This window comes from Haemorhous mexicanus, chromosome 9 (genome assembly GCF_027477595.1).
Source record: "Haemorhous mexicanus isolate bHaeMex1 chromosome 9, bHaeMex1.pri, whole genome shotgun sequence".
Classification (NCBI taxonomy): Eukaryota; Metazoa; Chordata; class Aves; order Passeriformes; family Fringillidae; genus Haemorhous; species Haemorhous mexicanus.
The window spans coordinates 8,923,092-8,945,308 of NC_082349.1; the positions used below are offsets into that span (position 1 = coordinate 8,923,092).

General features: G+C 49.4%; 1 protein-coding gene across 2 annotated transcripts; it reads left to right on the forward strand.

Annotated features, from left to right (window-relative positions):
• The first annotated feature begins 1,597 nt into the window (after nt 1–1,597).
• Nucleotides 1,598–20,968, forward strand: TMEM275 (transmembrane protein 275). 2 transcript variants are annotated; one of them, XM_059853884.1, is made up of 5 exons: nt 1,598–1,793; nt 9,381–9,659; nt 10,642–10,838; nt 14,069–14,922; nt 18,742–20,968. In XM_059853884.1, the coding sequence occupies exon 5, from the start codon at nt 18,832–18,834 to the stop codon at nt 19,378–19,380; it is 549 nt and encodes a 182-aa protein (XP_059709867.1). In that variant the 5' UTR covers nt 1,598–1,793; nt 9,381–9,659; nt 10,642–10,838; nt 14,069–14,922; nt 18,742–18,831; the 3' UTR covers nt 19,381–20,968. The 2 variants fall into 2 exon arrangements, with proteins under 2 accessions (XP_059709867.1, XP_059709868.1); XM_059853885.1 differs by having other exon boundaries at nt 9,381–9,612.
• Nucleotides 20,969–22,217: the final 1,249 nt, after the last annotated feature.

The following is a 22,217-nucleotide window of genomic DNA, read 5'->3' on the forward strand; positions in this document are numbered from 1 at the left end:
TCAGCACCGTGGTCAGGACTGGATCTAACAAAGCTGCTTCTAAAGCTGGGAGAGGGAACCAGAGGCTCCTGTGAAATGTTCAAATCTTCCATTTTCCTGACTTTCCCTTGAAAAACATTTAGGAATGACTTCCTTTGGGGCAGTGGCATGACATGCTGAAAAAGGACAAAGCGTCCCAGCTCACACCAGAGAGGCAGCAGTATAGATCGAGGTGTCTGTGCCGTCACAGCTGTAAGAACAGAATATTTTATGAGAGCTAATTATATTAATTAAAGTTGTGCTGCTGTTTGTGGGAACATTTCCAGAGAGGAATGCAGATTTCCCCCATTGTTTTATTTCCAGACAGAAGCTGGAGGCCTGACAGGGGCCGAGTCTGTACAGCACAGGAACACACGTGCTGTGGTTTCTGAAATGTCACAAAATACCCAAAGTATTTAAAAGTGCAGTCACCAAAAGCAGAATTCCTTTCTTTTGGATTGATTCCCTAGAGATTTTGAGGCATGAAGCACATTTGCCTTCCCTAGCTCCCTTAACTTGAGCTGTGCACACAGGTGCCTGTCCTGGGAACTGCTTTGTGCCTCAGTTTACCTCCCGTTTCAAGAAAGGAAATGCAATCATTAAACTTCCTCTGCCTTGTTTTATTTGGGACATCCTCTCTTCAGCACCTTAGCTTGTGTTTCTACACAGCCCAACACGACTGTCACCTTTTCAGTCTAACAAAGCGATGTCAGCACTAAGGAGGTGCAACTCCGTGTGATCTGGGAGGAGTCTTGGACCGTGCAGAGCCCCTGTGGCTCCAGGGATGAGCTCTGCTCTTTATCCACCTTGCAGCTTCTCCTCCTTTCAGCCCCTCCAGCTCAGCTCAAAGCCCAAGAGCCTTTCATGGGCAGCACTGCTGCAGGTTTGACAAAGCTCTCTCGACTGTTTGTTCCTTGCTCCTCCTTCCCCAGGGCCCCTCTGCTGGAGCTAAAACAAGGCTCCATCTCCAAGGGGCAAGGTCTTTTATTGCGCAGCGCTCTCGCCTTGGGGAGGAGAGGGCAGCTCCGAGCGGGAGGAATGAGCTGTCTCTCCACACAAGTGCTCTATTTATGGGCTGTTAAGGACTCTCGCCGAGTCCTGGCTGGCTCCTCACGGAGGCTGCAGAAAGCATTGTCTCTTCTGCTCTCGGCTTGACTGCAGGGTACCTGTGCCAGCTCCTGTCTCCCACCGATGCCATCGCCCGGGCTGTCTCAGCCCCGAGAATTCGCAGAGCAGCCTCACTCTGACCTGGCCAAGACTGTTTCTTTTCCACCTGGATTCATTTAATAGCAGCCAGCTCTTACCCTTTCTTCTGCAAAAGCATTCCCCCTTCTCTGCCTAGCAGCAGATTTCTTAAAAAATTTGTAAGAACACATCCTCTCTCCCAAACTGACTGGGGGTCTTATGAGCTGTTAGAGAACCTCATCCTTTTCTGCTCTGGGCATCTGGGTAGTTAATGCAAAAGGGGAAACAAGTGGACAGGCCAGATCTAGTGAAACCTCAAAAAAAAACCCCTTTCCTTTAATTAAATGTCATTTGTACAGGTGGCAAAAGCTGGTGCAGGAAGGAAGATGTGTGTGCTGTGTGCAGCTCAGCAATGCTGGGGTTTGCCTGCTCTCTTCAGCACCTGGCCCTGTGTTGGTGCTCCCTCTTTGTCTCACCAGAATGAGAAAACCTGCTGAGCTCCCTCCCAGCTTCTGGCTTAAGGAAGAAGAGTAGAAATAGATTTTGGGACTGGAAAAAGGGCTTAGTGAAGACTTCCCTGCTGCCCCAAGGTAAGCTTGGTGCATTATTAGGATCAGCACATGTACTTTTCTGCATTACTAGATGCAATAATGGCTCTGTGTCTTTACAAGCAGCAGATTCAGATCGATCAGTTGGTACATGGTTTGCCACAGGGAGAGAAAATGAGGACAAAGACCTGATCCCTGTGATTTGGGTGAGGGGGAATGGTTGGGGAAAGAGCAGTTTTAGTCCTCAGCCCTGCTAGAGCCTGGAGATCCAACAAAAACCATTTCATTTCAGCATGTCAGACAGGGCCAGGGGGATTTCTTTTGTGGCACATCCCAGCTGCCTGCCAGCACCCCTTGGAGAGACTGGATCCTGTCCTGAGGAGCAGACACAGCTGCTCTGAGCACAGTGGTCCTGCCCACCACAGGAATGTTTGCAAGGCCTAAATGTGGGACACAGACCTGGCCTTGCTCATCAGCAGCAAGGGAGCAGGTGGCAAGGTGTTTCTGACATCCTGCATGTTCTCCCTCACTGCTGCAGCCCCTTGAATTCACTGCCCCAGCAGTCCTGGCTTAGCAGTGTCCAAAAGATTTAGTGCAGCCACACTCAGTACTGCTCTCCCTAATCTTCCCCATTTCCTGGGACATCCAGCTCTCTCTTTGTTTTGCTGCTGTTTGGTGCACCAAAGATTTGAGCCTTTCCATCTTTCAGCTCGATACCTCTCTGAGCAAATGTAATCTAATGCTTACAGCAGCTTCTCTGAGGCACAAAGTGTTGTCCTCCCAGTACAAGCTGTCTCTGTTGGCTCAAAACTGCAATAACAATTATCTTTAATAATCTCTCTTGTTCAGCTTGTATAAGGGAGCTTAACTACAGAAGATGAACTTGAGAATTTTCCTAGCCCACGTCTGATATGATCCCAGGCTGGCTTCTATTTCCTACCCCTCTGTAATAATTAGTTGGTGGTGAAACCTGAGTGGAAGTTGTCTGGGCTCAGAGAGCTGAAGTTTGCTTCCTATGACATATGAAAACAGGAGGGCAGTGGGTAAAAAACACCAGGTCACTCTGTTCTCACAAGACTTAGAGAGACAAACAGCAGCTCGTCCTTATCCTGAAATAATCACTTGCAGAGTTAGGGCTTTACAGGTGGGATGTGTCAGCTGCAGCCTTGGAAGCCTTCCTGAATCAGTGACCAAACAGCTCAGCTCAGCAGGTGATGAACATCTGTTTCCATCTTCTGCTTTCTAGTTCCAGATCTTCCCCAAAACCAGTCACAAAGAGTTCCTCTCCCTCATGGCCCCTTCCCCAGGCAGCCTTGCCCTGCTCTCCCAGCCCAGAGGCCCAGGGGGGTGTAATTTATGCATGAAGCAGAGGGATGAGAGCAGTGTGGGGTTCAAGGAGGCTGTGGGTGGGGAAGAGAGGAGGGAATCACACTGGTTCCAAAGGGTGGTGGAGCCCCTGAGGGCTCAGGTCAGGCAGGATGGGCTGGGATGGTGCTCTGGGGTGAATGGTCCTTGGCAGGGCCAGAAGTGCCTCCCCCATCCTCACCCCTACAGCCAAAGGGGTTGCTCTGGCTGGAGCTGATGAGATCTGCTGGCCACAAAACTGTCTGGTGTCATTGAGGATCAGGGAGAAAGAGGAGACAAGCAGCATTCCTCACACATCTGCAGAGTGCAGTGGGCATTGCACCTGGGCTATGGGAACGTGGGAGGATCCTGATTTATAAAGGGCTTGCAGGCTGAGCACTGGCTGCCTTTGCCTCCTGTGGGCTCACCTGTGTGTGAGCTGAGCTGTGTTGTTTGACAAAAATTGCTTCTGACACTGTTTATGTCTCTGTCTGGACCTAGGAGACCTGAGTGAGTGCCCACACAGCAGGAAGGCAGTGGGGGTGGGAGCCTGCAGTGCTGGAGACATGGGATTGCACTCCAAAAAGCGTGAAAAATAGCTAAAAGATGTCTTCAGAAGGGTCTCAAAAACAGTGGTGCTGCCCAGCCAAGGGAATTTTACAGAAAGCAAAAGCAAAAAAAAGGTAAAGTGTGAGCTTGGGCTCCTTTTGCAAACTGGCCTGAAGTCAACCTGTGTCCTTCACATCCCATAAATCCCCCTCAGGCACTGGGTGTCTGACCTGTAACATTCACTGTGTGCCCAAGGAAAATAAAGCTCAGCAGGTGTCAGGGCTGATTCTTTATTGTGGATTCTTTTTCCAAACAAACCAATGGCTGTTCTGGTCTGGGCCATGCTGATTTCCTCCCATCCCAAAACATCTAAGCAGCCAAAGAGATCTTGCTGTTTATGTTGGGGGATTGTAGCTCTCCTTGAGAGTCTAGAGCAAGCTTAAAAATCCAATTTTTCTTCAGGGTAGAAGACTTCAGAGTGGAGTCATGTTTTTGTGGGAGCTTGATGCTCTCAGGCCTGGTATCTGCTTGGGTGTCTGTGGGTTTTATCCTGAGTGTGGCTTCCTTTAGCAGCTGCTGAAGCCTTTCAGGGGTTGATGCTTCTGTGGGATCTCTGTATCCAGCTCCAGGCTCCAAGGTCTCTGCTGGAAAGCTGCAGAGAAATCTCTGCCCTGTTTAATCCACGCTCCAGCAGGTTGTGGGACCTGGTGCCAGTCCTTGGGCAGTCCAGGAGGAAAGCAGGCATTCAGGCTCTGCAAACAAAATCAGCTGAGATTCATGAGATCTAAGAGGTTTTGCATGCTTTTCTTGGTGCAACAGGGCTTTTAAGGGCTTCTGCCCAGCCCTGCCTGGTTCTGCTCCTCACATCCCCACCCAAGGAGCCCTGGTGTCCAGCACTGTGCTGCAAATGCAGAGCAGAGAGCTTCTTGCCTTGAAAAACTGGGGCTTTCTGGTATGGGTTGGCCCTTCAGGGCTCCAGAGGGTCCCCTGTGTGATCTGTGTGCCTGCATTGCTGCTGTCCTGCTCTGTGCTTGGTCTGTGGGCTGTCCTGGCTGCATTGTAGTGCTGCTGTTAGCAGCAGGAGGCAGGACACAGGTTATGTCCAGTGTTTTCTCAGTGAAATCAGCAGCTTTCCTGGCTGTGCCCCAGTCTGGCTGCTGCTGTGTTTCTCTCTGCTCCAGGCTAGAAGCAGCACCTGCATAGCAGCAGCTCTGAGATGAAACTTACTGGGCAGCCTGCTTAACAAATTATAGCTTGAGCAAATTAAAAGCAAATGGAAAAGGAATGATAACAAGCAGAATGGGTGGTTGTTGGCAGTTTCTCAGGGAATTCAATTCTTGGCTTATTCCTGCTATTTTTCTCCATCTTTTACACTGACTTTCTCCTTTCACTTTGCAGCAGAGGGATCTCTGGATGCATGCTGGGGCTGGATGCAGCTGTGCACAGTGAGTGGAGGCTGAGAGCATCACCTCTCCCTTGCCCCAGCCCCACCACACCTGGCTGCTCACTGATTGCCACAGACTGGGGCTGGTCTGAAAGGAGAGCTCTGAAATGCCTGGGCAGAGGCACATGCCTCTTGCTGGGTCCAACTGGCAAGGGTAGCAATAAGTCTTAATTATTCTTTTGGCCAGGTTTCCCTCAGAACTGAGGCTCACATGGTGCTGTTCACGAGCCTTTGTGCGTCTCCCTGCTTTGCTTTTGTTTCTCTCTCTGTTCATCTCTGCTCTCTGCTGAGGCTGCCCTGCTCTTGCCCTTCCTTGTCCTGACTCCTGCTCTCACAAGCACTGGGGAGGGGATCAAATAAAAAACTCATTTGACTTCTCCTCTGGCAGATGAAGAAGCCACACCAAAACCTGAATCAATGTGTGGGGCAATTCTGTCTGCCTTGGAGGGACCAGCAATCAATGCAAGTGCTCTGGCATAATGGTAAATCCCACAGAGATTCCTGCCACCCCAAAAGGGGCTTCTCTCCTCCTGTTTTTCTCCTCCTGCCTGGAGAGCAGAGAGAGCTTCCAGCCCACCCAAGAGTCTCTCTTCTGGAAATGAGCCTCAGTGCTGAGAATATAAAACTTTGCAGCAAACCCATAAATTCCCAGGTAATGTTTCCTATTAATTCTCCTGGATTTTAATTCTCCTGCAAGTTTTATTAATGCTTTCTAACAAACCATCCGCCTGTGGTACAAGAAATCAGTCTTACACTATCTGGGAAATTGTGTTGCATTAAAAAAACATAAATTATATCTCCTGCAGTCAATCCTTCTGCTCCTCCTTCCCCACAGAGACACTTCTGCTACTAAAGGGCATCAGAATCAGCTTTATGTTGTCCATAAAACCAGGTCATTGTCAGTTCAGTCCCTCTGCAGCTGTTTCTGTCCCTCTGGTCATTCAGATGGCTGCAGACTTGGAGCAAGGTGCAGAGCAGCAGAGTTTGTGCCTGGGCAGATGAGCCAGGGACATTGAGAGGCTCAAAACACAATTACCCACGTGTGGCAGAGGGGTGAGCAAGGTGCAGAGAGGTTGTGTCATTCCAAAGGTGCTGTGTGGGATTCAGGGAAGGGAAGGGCACATCCCCTCATTCCCAGAGTCACAACAACCTTTTCTCAGTGCCTGTCTGGTGCAGAAATCCCTGTTCTGTGCTGTGGGTGGTGTGGTGATCAACAGGAGCTGAGTAAAACCTCCTGACCAGGAAAAACAACCAAAACTCTGTTGCATGATGAACACAGGGAGGGCTCAAGCCTGCGAGTGCCTGTTGATGCCTGGGCTGCCCCAGAGACCCTGGAGAGTCTGCCTGCAGGGAGCTGTGCTCACCAGGGTCCCTGTCAAGAGTGGCTGAGGCTCTGCAGGAGCAGATTTGGAGGAAACACAGTGGTGGTTAGTTAGAAAAGCATCTCTGTGTGTGCTGCACTTGTGCACCCCCTGGATGACCTGCTGGGTGATCCCTGGAGGGAGCAAACCAGTGAACTGAGCTGAACTGGACACAAAATGCCAGAAAACAGCACTCTGGCTGAGCTAAGGGCTGAACTGGTTCCTTAGCAGTGAGGATGTTGCTGTGTTATGGGGAATAAATAGTTACACCTGAAATAATGCTCATAGATTTCCAGGCATTGATCCAGCTTGGCTTGCAGGTCTCAGGCCTGGAAAAATAGGCTTGAATGGTTATAAAAGGTATAAATTACTTTAAATTAATCATTGATTTAATCTGCCTCTCCAGAACCTGGGATCACCATGCTATTGAATCAGGAATAAGCTGCAGTTGCATATAAAGAAGTATTTGAAAAATGCACGTACTCAGTACTTTGGCTTTCTGCTCTTTCTATGAAGCACACACCATTTCCCACTGAGATGAGTAGGTGTTGTACAAGCCCCAGCAGCGAGCAGGAAATCTCACAGGGAAGTGCCAGAGCACTTTCAATCCAGCCAGCACCAAATTGCACCTGTTTGGACACGTAGGGGAGCCAGCAGAGATTCCTCCCAGGTGAGGTAGGGATGGGGAGAGCATTTGCCTCTGATTTTATAAAATGGGGTTAAATGTGACAAACACCCAGGTGAGCCAGTGATCCTTCTGGGCCTGGGAATGCCCTGAACATCCTTGTGGGTGATGTGATGGTAAAAGCCTGGAGACAGAGAAGATGGGGGGCCCTTGGTAAGGTGAAGCTTGTCAGGAGGTTGGAGGCCTTGGAGAAGATGCTGGAGACCATCTGAGGAGCTTCTTCCCTGCCAAAGCAGGGCTGACTACTCTTGTGGGCAGCCTGGGAGCTGGGGGAGCAGAGGGGGAAGGCTGGGGACACACACAAGAAGTCCCCCCCTGATAATTCCATGGGAGGAAAGATGACAGCATGGTGATGGCTTGGCTAGAAAACTTGCTAAGGGAGCAGAAAGGAGCAATCAGGGAAATGCTTAATAATTTACAGACTTCTGTAAAGATGTGGCAAGTCACTGAGCTACTGCACGTAATGAGGCAGCAGTCATGAGCAGGCTCCTTCCAGCACTCCCTGAGAATGCTCCAGGCCTCTGTCTTGGGTGCAAAGGGAAGCACATCAGCTGAAAGATCTCCCTGAGGTACCTAATGAGGTGTCCCTCGTTAGCTGAGTCTCCAGAGCTGCTCTGTGTGCTCCCAGCCTGTGCCATGCACAGTGAAACTGGTGTGTGGTGCTGCTAGCACAGCTCAGCCCCCAACTGGAAAGGGATGGGAGTGTGCAGGGTCAGGTCCTGAGAAGGGGTGGGAGAAGAAAGTCTGCATGGAAACCACCAGCAGCCATTAAGAAGGAGGTTTCTTTGGTGGAGAAAAACCTCTGTGCTGGCTGGGCACAGGCTGGGCTCCTGTCCTGCCCCATCAGTTTTTCACCCAGCTGTGAGAGGTGAGCAGCCCTTCCTTGTACCTGCTGGCAGAGTTCCAGGCTGGTGGTGCTCATCCAGATCCCTCTGCTCCAACCCCATGGATACAATGCCTCCTGACGTGTGTCTGGAATGGTGTCACAGGAGAGAGGCACATTTCCTAACTCACTGGTTTATGGACCCCATCCCTCTGTGATGGAACAGGAACCTCTGCTGAGTGCCTGCTGCTTGAAAGAAGAGGTGACTGCTTTTTCCAGGAGCCAGAACCTGTTCAACTTGGGGTACCTCACTTCTCTCTTCAGCTACTGTAGATAAAACTCTGCAAGAATTATCAGATCACAGTGCTGCTTTCTGCTGAGGATCTGATGCCAAAACCTGCTCAGTTAATCATGTATGAGCTGCCATAGTTTTCATTACACTTAACTATTATGGGATTTCTTTTCCTTCTCTGGATCCTGCTCTTGAAGGCATTGGCTGCACTTCTACCACACACAGTGCATCTCAAACCCGTGGGAAGCAGTGGCTCCCGAGGGACCAGTGGGTGGTTGTGGGGACTTGAGGGGGCTGTGCTTCTCTGTGTCTGCCAGAGACAAAACCAGGACTTGTGGGGCGTGGTGTCTGAGGCCTGAATCCCTCCTGAGAGCAGGTGCTTGGAGGGAGAGGAGGAGCTGCTCCCTGTGTCTGCTGATGACGCTGGGAGAGCGAGGCAGGAACTGAGAGGCAGAAAGATTAAGTGTGTTAGGAGAGAGGCTTTGTGGCAGAGCTAATGAGCTGGAGTCAAGTGCTTTAAACAGATGCTTCCCTGGGCTCTGTGTAAAATAAAACTTGTGCAGGCACAATGGTGCTAGGCAGGGTCTGACGTGATGACCTTACAACCACTTGGCTGAAGGATGTGATTAATGACCTGTGCTTTGTCATGGTATAACTTGATATCCCATACTGAGGTGGCAGACATCTGCTCACTACCAGAGGATAAATACACACAGGACAGCATCCTACAGACCTTGTTCACAGCCTGCTAAAGTCACTGCAACCACTTCCATGAAGATCTGTGGGATCTGGATAAGCCCCAGAAGGATCCAAGCTGTCTGGTTCTAAATGCACCCCACAGCTGAGGAGATAAGATATTCACTGAAAAGCTTTTCAGACCTTCACATAAGGACTTCTAATTCTGATCTTTAATTTTAATTTAATTCTTGCCTGTTTTGCTGCGCTGAAGAGTTAAGGACTCACCTTGAGAAGTGTTCTACTGTTATGCTGCAGATGAAGCCATGGGCAGCCCAAGAGGATTTGCAAGCCATAAAAACTTATAAGAGATGACACCTGTGCCCAAGCTGTTAGATATTTTGAAGGGACATGGACTCTGTCACCCTGACATTGCTTTTCTGACTTCATTTCCAGGTCCTAATCATCCTTGTAGACTCTGGGCTGCCTTGTAAAGCCTCAGCCCTTGGGTGAAGACTGTTGGATGAGAAACAAAAATGTCAGCGCCCTAAGCAGTGACAGACTGATCAAGGACATGTCTCCTCCTCAGACAGAAACACCATCTGTTCATGATGTTGAGTCTGACATCCTTCAAAGCAAGATTTTCCAGGAATCCAAACTGGCGAGAGCAATGTGATTTGTGCTGCTGGTAATTAGCATCTCTTGTGGTCTGGCATGCCGCAAGTTGACCATCAGGTGGATATAACAGGAACAAACTCAGTTTCTTTTTGTTGGCTCACAAAGCAGCAGATCTGTTCCAAAGAGGGTTTGGTCTCCATGTCCAGGGACAGTTTGAATGTGGAAAGTGATGATCACTCATTTTACTCATAGCACCTTAGCCTGCTCCCACTGGGAAATTGATTCTGTTGGTCTAAATCACCATGTGGCTGCTTTTCCCCACAGGGATGAGAGAAGTGCACACATTTGCATCTGAGGGACCTGAGAGCTCATTTGCAGTCAGGCTCTGATGTTGTGCACCATTTGTTGTTGCTCAAAGGGGTACTAGAGTGCCTGGATGGACAGGAAATCTCTGTGGCCGGGATAATGGATCCCTGGGTGGAACTGGTTCCCAAGTGGAGGATGCACTCCTGTGGTTCATCATCCACAGTCAGCAAATGGCACAGCTGGCTGGCCTTTCCCTGTGTGTAGAGTTCAGCCCCAAGAATGGTTATTGCTTTCCCTCAGATTCCATTGTCTTAGTTTTGATTCATCATCAAAATTCCAGTGCTGGTTTGTGATGCCAGCGGAATCCCATCCCCAGGAATGGCTTCAAATTCACCTGAGGCATACTCCCAATAGCAGAGCATAAATCCTCTGGGAAGGACAGCTCCTTGCTCAACTGATGCCTCCTGTTTGGGGCCTGTTCCCATGTGCATCAGTGGTTCTTGTGGGGGTACCCAAAAGCAGGTCAGATGTATTGGTGTATTCCTCCTGGAGAAGAAGGGAAAAATAAGGAAAACTGTTATAATATGTAATATGTAACATCCAATGTATAATCTCTAAGATGTGAAGCACTCTCTGATTTCAGTTTATGAGGAGCAAACAGTCCTCCAACTAAAATCTCTACCAGCCCTTCTTTTAAAGAAGAAGATGTAACACTGAAATGCCTGAAGAACAGCGTTTGAAATGATGAAGCAGAGCTACTGATGAGCACAGTGTGTGGTTTTGTCTCTTCCAGATCTACTGCACTTTGGTGTGATCTGACTGGCAGAGAGAGCCACGATGTGACAGAGGAGGATCAACTGGGTGTTTGCCTCCTGGGTGAATAAAACCATGTAACTTCAGGCCTCCTCTTCCAGTGATGCTGCTTGCTAATTGGACTGTCAGTGGGAACCTCTGAGAGCTAAACAGAATAGACCAAATCCTCCCTGCAAGGTAATTAAAAACATTTGGCCCTGGCTGATAACTGACCCACTGATTTCCTCCTGTTTGAGAAAGCTTTATTAGAAACTACTGAGCTGTTTGTGTAACAGGACAGCCAATTGCACAGATGTTTCCTGTCCACTAACCTTTCAGAGCTGTGAGAAGATGTCATAGAAGGAGAAACATGTTTGGAATTCTGGAAGCCTGTTTAGTTCATTTGTTTGTTTGTTTGTTTGTGTGATGGGGAAGAGCTATTTCCAGATTATTAAAAAACCATAATAAACCACAGAAGTGTTCTGTTAGACCAGCAGATCAGAAGGTAGAGGCAAAGCTTTAGTGATGCTGAATGTCAGGCTGGTGGCACCTATTATTCTGCCTCAACAGCTGTCAGTATCACAGATCAGGACAGTGGCAAACCTAGAGCAAGTTCTCCTCCCCAGGTCCTTCCCAGTGATAACATCGTGTGCCTTGAGCTGCAGCTGGTCTGTTGTGTTTGACAGGTCCAGCTGTGTCTGTGTTCTAGGTCTGAGCACATTAATACTGGTCATGTCCACAGCAGAGTCCTGTGATTTTAATTACACAATGTACCAGGAGGTGTGTCCTTCAGGGGTTTAAATCTTCTGCATAGCAATTTCACAGCTGCCTCTAGGAATGACAAATACTTAATTTTTTGCCTCATTTTTGGCGCTATAGACAGACAAACATTGCAGAAATTGGCCTCTGCCTCTTCTGAATTTCAGAGGCAGCACAGAACCATGAGCCCGTGAGGATCCCGATGCAGTGCAAACTTTCACACAGACATGGTGGCATTTAGAGTTGGTTTGGAGCAACAGCAGCTCCAGCCTGGCATTTCCTTCCTTAAGAGGCAATTAAACTGTAAACTCACAGAGAGGTGCCAGATCTGGAGACCTCATGGAAATCTGCAGGGGGAGGTTTCTGCAGTGACCTTTGTCTAATGATCTAATTAAGGGACACAAACTCCCCAGTGCTCTCTCTGTGATGGGCACAGTTCAGCAGGCAGCAGAATGGGCTCTGCACTTTGCTCCTGTTGTGCTGAGGGGTCAGGCTGCTGGCCTGCTGCAGTTCTCATGAATGCTGCTTGTGTGCCTTCCCTCAAGGATCAGTCCCAACCAAAATCCTTTGAAAGCTCTAAGAAACATTCCCACCCTTCCCATCTTTTTCCAGCCGTTCTCATATGGAGGAAAACCCCTCATAAGAGGCGTGAAGTCAAAGGGATTTGTAATGTACTCACCATGCTGACCTGCTTCAGGGCAGGATGTGGTGGCACTAAAGCCCAGCCTTGGTGGGTGCAAGAGTGCCTGAGACAGATTTCTTAGGGTTGAAACCAGTCAGGAACTGACAGTGGAAAAAGACAAGCAGGCAATGCTTCCTCACATTCAGAAATTTCTGACTTCAGTTAATCTCTGAATTCAGCAGAAGCTGGGAACAAACAGTTTCTCCCAGAGGAATATTATTTCTAGTCAGCACAGGGTTGGGATCTTTCCTCTAAAAAAGGCAGGGCTTCCCAGTCCCTGGCAAGTTTGAAGCTAGAAACCATCAGTCTGGCAGAAACCCCTTGGCAAATCATGAATGCTCATGAGCTATCAAAGCTCTGCAAGGAAATGAATCTGCTCTGATTTATACCGGTGGGAAATCTAGCCTTTAATTTTAGTTCTTGAATTAGCAGTTGTTTTAATCACATGAATGCAGTCTGCCAGTTGTCAGGGCCACATATGGAAAGCACAGAATTATTGCTTCAGTGGAGCCCAAAAAATATAACATTTCAGTAAAGCCTTTTTGGGGGGCTTATGGGCCATTAAGAAGAAGGTGTGATGGAGAGTCATGCAACAAGCAAAGGGAAGCAGGAGCAGCCTTCTTCATCGCTGCTTTGTGCAATTAGGGCACAACTGACAGGTCGTTCAGTATTAATTGGCCCCTTTGGAGCCTGAGCTTTATGAATGCTGTTACACAATGTGAGAGCAGTGGGCTCGAATCAATGACCCTGGCAGTCTCTTCCCCTCTGACAGCCACAGTTCCTACATAAACATGGATTGTTGGAGTGTTCCTGCTGGACTCTGGGGTGTAACACCAGGAATGAGTTCGACCACTCAGGTTCTCTACCCAGCAACAGGCAGCAAACACTGAACACCAGTTCTGCCACATGTGAACTGTCTCTCTCAGAGGTGCCAGGGGGAGATTTTCTCCACAAAATCTTCCATTGTACACTCTCTCATCGCTTTTCTGGTAGGGTTGAGTACACTGAGACATTTTGAACTTCATGTTACAGGTCCAGGGAATCCCTAGAGGAGGCACTGCATCTCTGGAAAGGTCTGAAATGAGATTTCCTAGTCATTTCTGTCTATAAGCCCAGGCAGTCAACACATCTGATCGGTGCTGGTTTTCTGATATCCTCCCTTGTTGCTCAAGCCATGCCGTGTGCTCTTGGCATTGCTCAGGCTCGGGAGAAAACAGATTTGTCTTCCTCAGCAGAGACTGAACTCCTTTCTGTGAAGTTTGGTTTTGCCTGAATTTCTAGGATGACCTGTAAAGTGAAATGCAATATGGTGCAGTAGAGGATGCTGCTGTAATAAGAATCCTCAGGCTGAAGTGGTGCCTGGAGAACAGAGAGAAGTGTTCGTTGCTCCTCAGTGACTTCTCTCTTTGACCTTTGCTTTTCTGCCTCTGTTACCTTTCTCCTCTCTCTCTCTCTCTCATGAAAGCAAAAATCTGAAAGAGAGGGGGCATGACTGATGTTCAGTGATCTCCAGCCTGGTTCATAGAGGATTCTTCAGCAATAAATTGGAGAAGAGCCTGTGCTCAGCTGTCACTGGCAGCAGCCAGGCTGGTTACAGCAGTGGGAGCATGGAGAGCAGACGAGGACAGCTGAGTGTCAACACGTCTTAAGCTCTGGGAGAATTATCTCTACTCCATCCAGTGCACAGCTCGCAGTTTGCCATGTCCCCTGTGCTCACCAGCTCTGCAAACAGACAGAGATTGGTCCCTTAGTGTGGGAGTTAAGATTTGGCTGTGCTTAACACAGGGTCTAGCATGAGGCGTGGTTTTAGACCAACTACCTCTAAGCGTACCGTAGATCTGATTGCTCGTTTGAAACATTAGTTTTGCATCTGGGGACTTTTTATCTATCTGCCTATCTATCTATCTATCTATTTATCTATTTATCTATTTATTTATTTATTTATTTATTTATTTATTTATTTATTTATTTATTTATTTATTTATAGCAGCTCCCCAGACTCCGGACGTTTCACGTCTGCAGGTCTTGTGTAGGCACCTCTCACTGCCGGCCGCCCAGCACAGTGTCTCCGCACGCATCCCTCCGGCACCCCCCCCACCGTCCAAAGGCACCGAACACCGGTTGTATTTTTTTATTTAATTACTCGTTACGTGCGTCTCAAACCTTTGAGGGATCCGTGCCTCGCTGCAGCATCGGCGAGCCCGCACGCTGTTCCTTGGCATCTGGCGGTGTCTCCCTCTCTCCCCCGCTCTCCGCCCCGGGGCTGACCCTCGGCGGAGATGCGCTCCCGGGTTTTCCCTCTCCCCGGGGGAAAAAGGGGCTGTTCTGCTCCGGGCACCTCTCTCAGCTGAAGGGGGCGGGAGCTGCAGCCTTGAAGTAGAAAAGGAAGAAGGAAAAGCAGCGGGGCGAGGATGAGCGGTGCCGGACAGCGGTGGGCGGTGGGCTGAGCCTCCTGGGCACCGCGGGCTGCGGGAGGAGGAGGAGGCAGCAGAGGATGCGGCGGGGCAGGGATGCTGCGGCTGAGCACCCGTCTGCCTAAGGAGAGCAACATCGTCCTCCGAGGGCAAGGAAGAAAGTGGGGGGAAAGCGGCGGAGCTCGCACAGAGCCCGCGGAGCCCTGCCAAGGACTGCCCGCCTGACGCCCCAGCAAAGTTTCCTGAGCTCGGTGACAAGAGGGGAGGAGGGATGTGAGATCCTTCTCCCCGCAGCTCACAGCTGGGCTTCCAGCCCCGGTTCTTCTGGGACGAGCCATGGCTTTGGCATCCCCGAGTGAAGGGTGAAGGTGAGACCCCGGGCAGCCGCTCCCTCCATCGCCTTCCCCGGCTCCGCGCTCCAGCCCAGGTGAGTGTCCTCCCCTTCCAGACACCGAGGCTCTCTCTGGCCCTGCCAGAGAGTTTCCCAGCAGTTTGCCCAGGAAAAAAAGTCTTGAGCTTCTCCTGGCAGATAAATGTTGTGTGCCTGTGTGTTTGTGAGCCTGCCTGTGTGTGGGGTGGTTGTGGCTGTCTGACTGCAATTTCAGTTGGCTGTCATTATTTTTCACTGTCATTATTTTTCTGTGCCATCACACCTCTGGAAAGGGGACTCATCTGTGGTCTGTCAAATATTTCCTTTGTGCTGCTGCACTGAGATGGTGTGGAAGGATGACAGCTCAATTTCTCTCCACTACAACTAAGAGGGAAGCGTGCTCAGCTGTACATGCTGCTGGCACTGCTGCTGTGGCTTTAAACAATGCTCCTGAAATGCTGGCTGAATGTGTCAGTATGACCTTCAAGCTCTAGGAACTCTCAGAAATATGGGTGAAAGTCTGTCCCCCTGAGAGCATAGGGAGGGGTGGCTATTCCCCGAGAAGGAATTGTTATAGCCTCTGGATTTCCATCATGCCAGCTTGAGTGTGCAGCTTTTATTTTTGCACAGCAGTGCTTGCAGTAGTGCATTTCATGCTGAAATATTGTTTGGAGAAGAAACCTACCCTCTAACTGGTAAGAAAAGAACCTGTTTCAAAGAAAGAGCCCAAAGAGAACTTTTTCCACACCTGATGGAACAGAAGTTGGTCATTTTAATCAGAATAATTTGGCTGAAAAGTTGTTAATTTTTTAAGCCATTGATTTCACTGTAGTGAAAGGTAAAAGCTGCCAGATATCCTCAGGCAGGTCAGCAGTGGGAGCTGACCCACATCAGCCCATCCTTGTGCCTAAGAAGGGGACAGAGAAGCATCAGCCTGTGCTTTAGGAGATGACAAAGATGCTCTTGTTGTACATGACAATCAGAACAAACAAGGACTTTATGTTGTCATGCAGCCTTGTTAGGTAGAGGATAGCATAAGGCATTCTGTGGCTTTGGTTTCTTTTTTGCTTTGTCCTCCAATGCTCTGTTGGCTTTCTCAGCCCCATGTCATCTGGCTGTCTAACAGGAATTCCTTGTGTGAAATCCCTGATGTTTCACATGGAGACCAAGACAAAAGCAACCACTGATCTACTTTCTGGGTGTTCCCAGTCCAAGCATTTCTCTATGCTGTTAATTACCCTGTGGTGTGTGTGCAGATCATGTTCTGGCCCTACAATCATGCTTGACTTCCAAGATCTTCTGCCTCCAGTCTGATGGGAGAGGTTCCAGGCAGGAATCTCCAGTGAGTCCATTGTTTTCTGCTGGGAAAGCTCCATTACCCCATGTAGGTGCTCCAAGCAAAGATGAGGGGAAAGAAGTTTTTCTTGGGCATAGCGTGGCCAGAACACTTCTGGTGCAGCTGTAGAGAGGGTGTGACAACCTTAAGCCCCTGTGCTCAGGGATCTGTAATGATGAACAAAAATTGCCAGGCAGAGAAAATGAGCTATGAGGAACCACGCTGGGTGATCTCTGCAGCCTTGAAAGCAGCCAGAAACCAGCAGGGTCTCTTTGGAGTGGCTACAGGTGCCCACTGACAGTTGGGATGGGCAACAGGTTGAAGTTCCTCTTGAAAATCTCAGTGGCAGACAGACCTCTGGCGATGCCTAGCCCAAGAGCAGAAGCAGCTGGGCTGTTTAGTGTCCTGCTGGAGCCCAGCTGCCTGGCTCTTCCAGGAGGGAGAACTCCTTCAGACTGGAAGCAAGTGAGTGTGAGAAGCCAGGAGGAAGGAAGATGATGGAGTGAATCTGTGATGTTTTTTTAACCACGAGAAGCCACACAGTCCCTGGTTGGTATTTTGCAGTGGGAGAATGTGTGGCAAACCAAGGGGAAGAGCCACACTGGGGTGTCTGCAGCCTCTGTGTGCTAATGGTTTGGGCTGGCATCTGCAGGAGCTGGTCTGCAAACAGTACAAAAATGCATTTTCTACCAGAAGCTATCTTGCTGCTGGTCCAGGGCTGGTGAAGGAGGCAGAATCAGGGCTCCAGCTCCCATCAGCATGCCAGGGTTCCCAGGCAGAACAAAAGGACACTGCTGGGCAAACATGGATGTGCGTTAGCCTGGCTGATGGAGAAAATGCCACACTCTCACACTCTCTAAGTATCCTGAAAAATCTTTGCCTGCTGAGAGACCTCTCCTCAGCCAGGCATCCCCAGATGAGGAAGGATTAATGCTGGGATGCACCTGTCCCTGTCAGCTCCAGCTGCCTCGCTGAATAGGAACTCTGCTGAAAGTTGACTGCTGCACACATTCAGGTCTAAACAAAAGCCCAAGCCAAGGAAATGAGATATGACACCTGACAGAGCAGCAGAGAACTTTGCCTCAGCTGGAGGTGCCAGAAAATTTTATAACCTAGGAAACATGTTCAAAATGCCCGGCTGATCCCACTGGCATGTGTCAGTGTGAAGGGTGATGGCTTATTATTTGTTGGTATTTTGTTTGTTTGTTTGGTGAGTTTTGTTTGGTTTTGTGTTTTTGTTTGGTTTTGGGTGATTTGATTTATTTTGGTTTTGTTTGTTTTGGTTTTTTGTTTAATTTAGTGGCTACAGAGTGTTGATAGCACAACAGAGATTCTTGGCTCTTGCCATAGAAACTGAGTGGTATCAGTTTTTTGCTGACAACACTTTTGAAAGGGATTTGACAGGAGAGGAGGGAAGAAGCTAGGGAGCTAGGCAGGAGAGGAAGGAAGAGCAGACTGCTATTGTTTGCAATCTGGCTGGGAAGAGAAATGCTCTCCTGCCTGTAAAATCAAAGACATCACCAGCAAACTGCTGACAAATTGGCTTCTGGCAATTTGACTTCCCAGCAAGTACGGCAAACACAAATCCAGCTCTCATCATATCCAATAATCTCCTCCATGGAGAGGCTGCTGCTGTCATTCAGGGCTGTGTTACTGCCTTGGGTCCTAGACAGATCCTCACACAGGCTTTTTTTCAGCTTCAGCATCTCAGTTTCCATGAGCCTCCATCCTGGAGCTTGTGCTCAAACCTTGTAGAAGTTTGGGTTTATTGCTGCCGAGGCAAGCAAGATTCCCAGTTCCCTTCTGTGGGGTCTCCTGTGATCACACCAAAGATGGTGAGATGCACGGTCTAGCTGACAAAACACCCACATTTGCCCCATTTTATTACAGACTTGTGTGACTGACAGGTGTCATTCAGTGTCTGTGGATGGAGTTTGTATCACTGAGCATCCAAGAGTTGCCTGCTCGAGGGATCTCCAGGGTTGCCTCTGTCAAGTCAGCTCAGCCTCCCAGTACAGACATTTTTGGGGATGTTCTGGGTCATCTTCTGGGACCTTTTACTCCCCACTGGCTGGAAAGGCAACCTGGTTGACTAATTTCAATTATTGGAGAACTGACACATGGAGCAAAGTGTCCCCATTTCTGCCACAATTGTGGACCACAACCTATTCAAAAATACATCGCCTGTACTGCAGTGAGAGGTGTTCAGGGCAGTCCTGGACTCTGTTATTTTGGGCAGGCGTTGTGTGGGTGGTGACAAACCCTGTGAGAGCAGCTATGGCACAGGCTCTGGCCATGGCACGCTCGGATTCACTTGGGCATCATCCACATGGAGAGAAAAGGACCTGGAGCACCCTGGGCTCAGTGTTCCAGCCTGAGGGTGAGCACATGTGACCACCACAGTCAGGGACAGTTCAGCCTTGAGAGCAGGCTTGGATTTGTGCTCAGTTGCACAGAGAGAAGATGCTGGTCACCAGGAATGGTGGGGAAAAGGTACTTTGGTACATTGCTCTAACAGCTGCTTCTTCATTCCTCTCCAGGATTTCGAGGCAAAAGGAGACTGGAAACAGCCTTCTCAACGCAGCATTCACCCTGTGAGGACTGAGGTGGCCTCCAAGACTCTTCCCAGCATGTTCAGTGAAAAGAGCAGTGCCTCTTTGCCCCAAAAACCCACCCAGAAGAAGACCCGACCCCAGGGTCTCCCTTCCCCTGCTCTCTGCTGTGCCTGTGGACTCTGCATCATGCTAGCAGGGATCAACATCACCTTAGTGGGAGCATTTGCCTTTGGGACCTTCCTCCCTGTGAACAACCCTCCCATCATCATCGGGCCCATCCTGCTGGTGGTGGCCTTCACGTTCTTTGGTGCCTGCTGCATCTGCAGCCGCAGGCCCCCGGCCCACGGGGCCAGGAAAGCCAAACCAGGCTCTAACATTGGGCTCATCAAACCTGGCAACACTGCCTTTGAAATTGAAACCAGCGAGCACACGGTGCAGGACACCACTGCTGTCCAGCTGAGCCCCACGAATTCCCCCATCTCCTCCAAAAAGTCCACACCGGTTCACGAGAACGCCAAGGCTTGCAAACTCTTCACCATGGAAGGCAACGGGCCAGTGGCCAAATACACCCCAGGGGGAGAGGCCATACAGCTCAACCTGCCCAGGGACCTGGCCACATCCTAAACCCGGGCAAAGCTTTTGTCAGCAGCCAGCCAAACGCTGCCATGGGTGGGCTGGAAATGTACCATCAGTCAGAGGGGTGGGGACGGTGCTTGTGGAAAGCCAGCAGTCAGTCAGGTCTCTCTGAACCACTTCAAGGGAGATGGATGCCGCAGCAGAAAGAAAAATAATCCAGATTTTTGCTGAAACATGCCCATTATACAGTTTTAAAAAGAAAACTGATAACGGTGCTGCTGTGAAAAGATGATCTTGGTTCCTGGAAATATGCTGCCATTTTTGGGGAGCAGATAGGAAGAGGGGAACGAATTAATTTTTCTGATATAATGCGAGAGTTGGAAGGAGAGGCTACATGGGACTGACAAATGACAGCTCTTTCTTCTCAGAAGTGAAGCAATTCTTGGACATAAAAGAAGCAGGAATGCAGTAAATTACTGCTTGCTGCCACTCAGTCACGAGAAGATTTCAGCATTTTTAGTGCCAGACTTTTTGGCAGTAGGGACAAAGCTATGTCTTTGCTACTGAAAAAGCAGTGTGAAACCATCTCTCCTCTGTTGAAATTTCTTGCCCCATCCTGCCCTCATTTGGGTGATTTTACTGCCCATTTTAAGAGAAGGAACCACAAGGATCACAATCAGCACTGGTATTTTCCTCTCATGTTAATGAGTTTGAGCTGCAGCTGTGCTACTCCTCACAGTGTATTTCTTGGAAGATCAGTCAGGCTGGATCCTTGGGGATGAGCTCCTGGGGCAACCAGAGACTAACAGGAGCCTGCAAATTAAATTTTTGGGCCGTGATTATGTATTGAGTACTAGGCAACATTCTTCCCATATTTTTATGGAAGGCTGGCCTGGGACACACCTCTGGGCAGGGGGTAGATAACTGTATGTGCTTCAGAATAGCTCTGCTGGAAGATGGTGACTGTGCCACCTTCCCTGAAGTGACTGTGAGATCCATTGCCCAGGAGTGGATCCTTGCTGCAGGAAGTGGGGCTGCTCAGTGTGCTCATGGGCTTGCAGAGCACTGGGATGAGTTTGCAGAAGAGAATTTATCAAGAGCTGTTCCAAGCAAAGACGCCCCCTCTGCCTCAGAAAGACCCTAATCTGATGGAATAATGCTGCAAAGGATTTGTGTTCTTCTCTGGGTGATCTGGCTGGGAGCACAGTGCTGTGCTGATGGGCTTTGCTCTGACTCCTGCTCACGTGTGGGACCAGTATAGGGAAGGACAGCACTGCTAGGCAGGACTTGTATGTGCAGCCACAAGAGAGTGGATCTTGAGTAGGAATGGCTGCACTCATCCTCTGTTTATGGTAACTCTATATTTGAAATTTGGTTTTTGAGACTTTGAATGACAAGGAAATCATCTGGACCTTACCACATCACTACAGTGGCCCAGCTAGCCCAGAATCCAGCTTATGACATGAGAGCAAGGTCAGGAGAGGAACATAAAGACAGGGGAAAACCAGGATGCTGCTTGCCAGAAGTGCTTTCCCAGCTTCCAATGTGCTATTGCTTAGGAGCTTCCTGAGCTGGAAGTGGTGCCTGTATGTAGCAGCCCTGAATGGATTTCTCCCCATGAAATAATCCATGTCTGTCATTTGTGATCCTGCAGCAGAGAGTTGCACACTTTGGCTTCTTTTCATCCTGCATCCTACTACCTCCCTTTGATGGCTCAAATTTCCCAGGTTAGAAGGGTCAGCAAACAGCCCATGGCCTCACCACCCCTCAGGTTTTCTGAGATGTGTTTTCCATGTCATGTTCCCTTCATCTCTCTTGCTTACAGTACTTTTCATCTCCTGTAGGCAGAAGGAGGAAACTCTTCCCATTCAGCCCAGCAGCAGCTGCTTGTTTGGCTGAGGACAACACAACCCTGAGGCCTTAGCCATCAGAAATCCATGTAGAGAGAGATGGGAGGGCTAAAGGGGAAGTGCTGGAGGAGAGGGAAGGGTTGTGGCATGGCCAAGGCTCCCCTTGGCCACCAGGTACCTCTGTGTGGCCAGGCTGTGAGAGCCACGTGGGTGCTGTGCCATGGACCACGTGTAGCTGTGTGGGAGCTGGAGAGAAAAGCCATGGTGCTGTACAGGCCATGCAGGAGGTGTCCTGGCTGCTCTGGGGAGCCCCTGGGCAGCTGATGGTCCCTGCATGAGCCCAGGTAGGATGAGGCTGAAGTAATTCCTTGACATAAGGTTAACCAAAGAGTTGTAACATGAGTCCTTGAGTCCTCCAGCAGTTTGCTGCCTCCAACAGCTCCTTCTCCACCAAGGAATTACATCTTGATTTTAGCAGGGTGGGTCTGTACTGATTAGGAGGAGAAGAGGCAGGTTTGGGAGAAGGGTCTTTGTGTAGGGCTGGGTAGATGCAGGTTCAAACCTTTGGTATAGCCTCCAGGTCCTGGGCAAGTTATTGATGTGTGCTGTGAGAGGGCAAACACCTGCTGCCAGCTCCATGGAAAGCTGCTTTAAGGATGAGCATTGCCAAGGAGCAGGGTTGGCATTGGCACACCTGAATCTGGAGATTGCTCCAAGCTGGATGGGTCTGCACAGCCTGACCCCTGTGTGATCTCCCTTAGTGCTCATTTTCTTGGGGGGCTCTGCCCCCAGCACTGGCCCAGGAATGCAGGAGCTGCTGTGCTGAGAAAAAGGCTCCCTCGAGTTTTGCCTGCCCGTGAGTGCTGTAGCAATTAAGCAGAACAGCTTGCTGATGTAGGTTTGATTCCCAGCTTGCTGGTCTCACTAGCATACAACAGCTTGGAAGTCTTGTAGAGACATTTCCCATATCAATATGGTTACTGCAAGACTTTTCTTTGAGCACTTAGAGTCAAAAAATTAGCAAAATCAAGTGAT

Excerpts from the sequence above, each read along its gene's own strand:
- TMEM275 (XM_059853884.1), top strand. The coding sequence starts at position 18,832 with ATGTTCAGTGAAAAGAGCAGTGCCTCTTTGCCCCAAAAACCCACCCAG.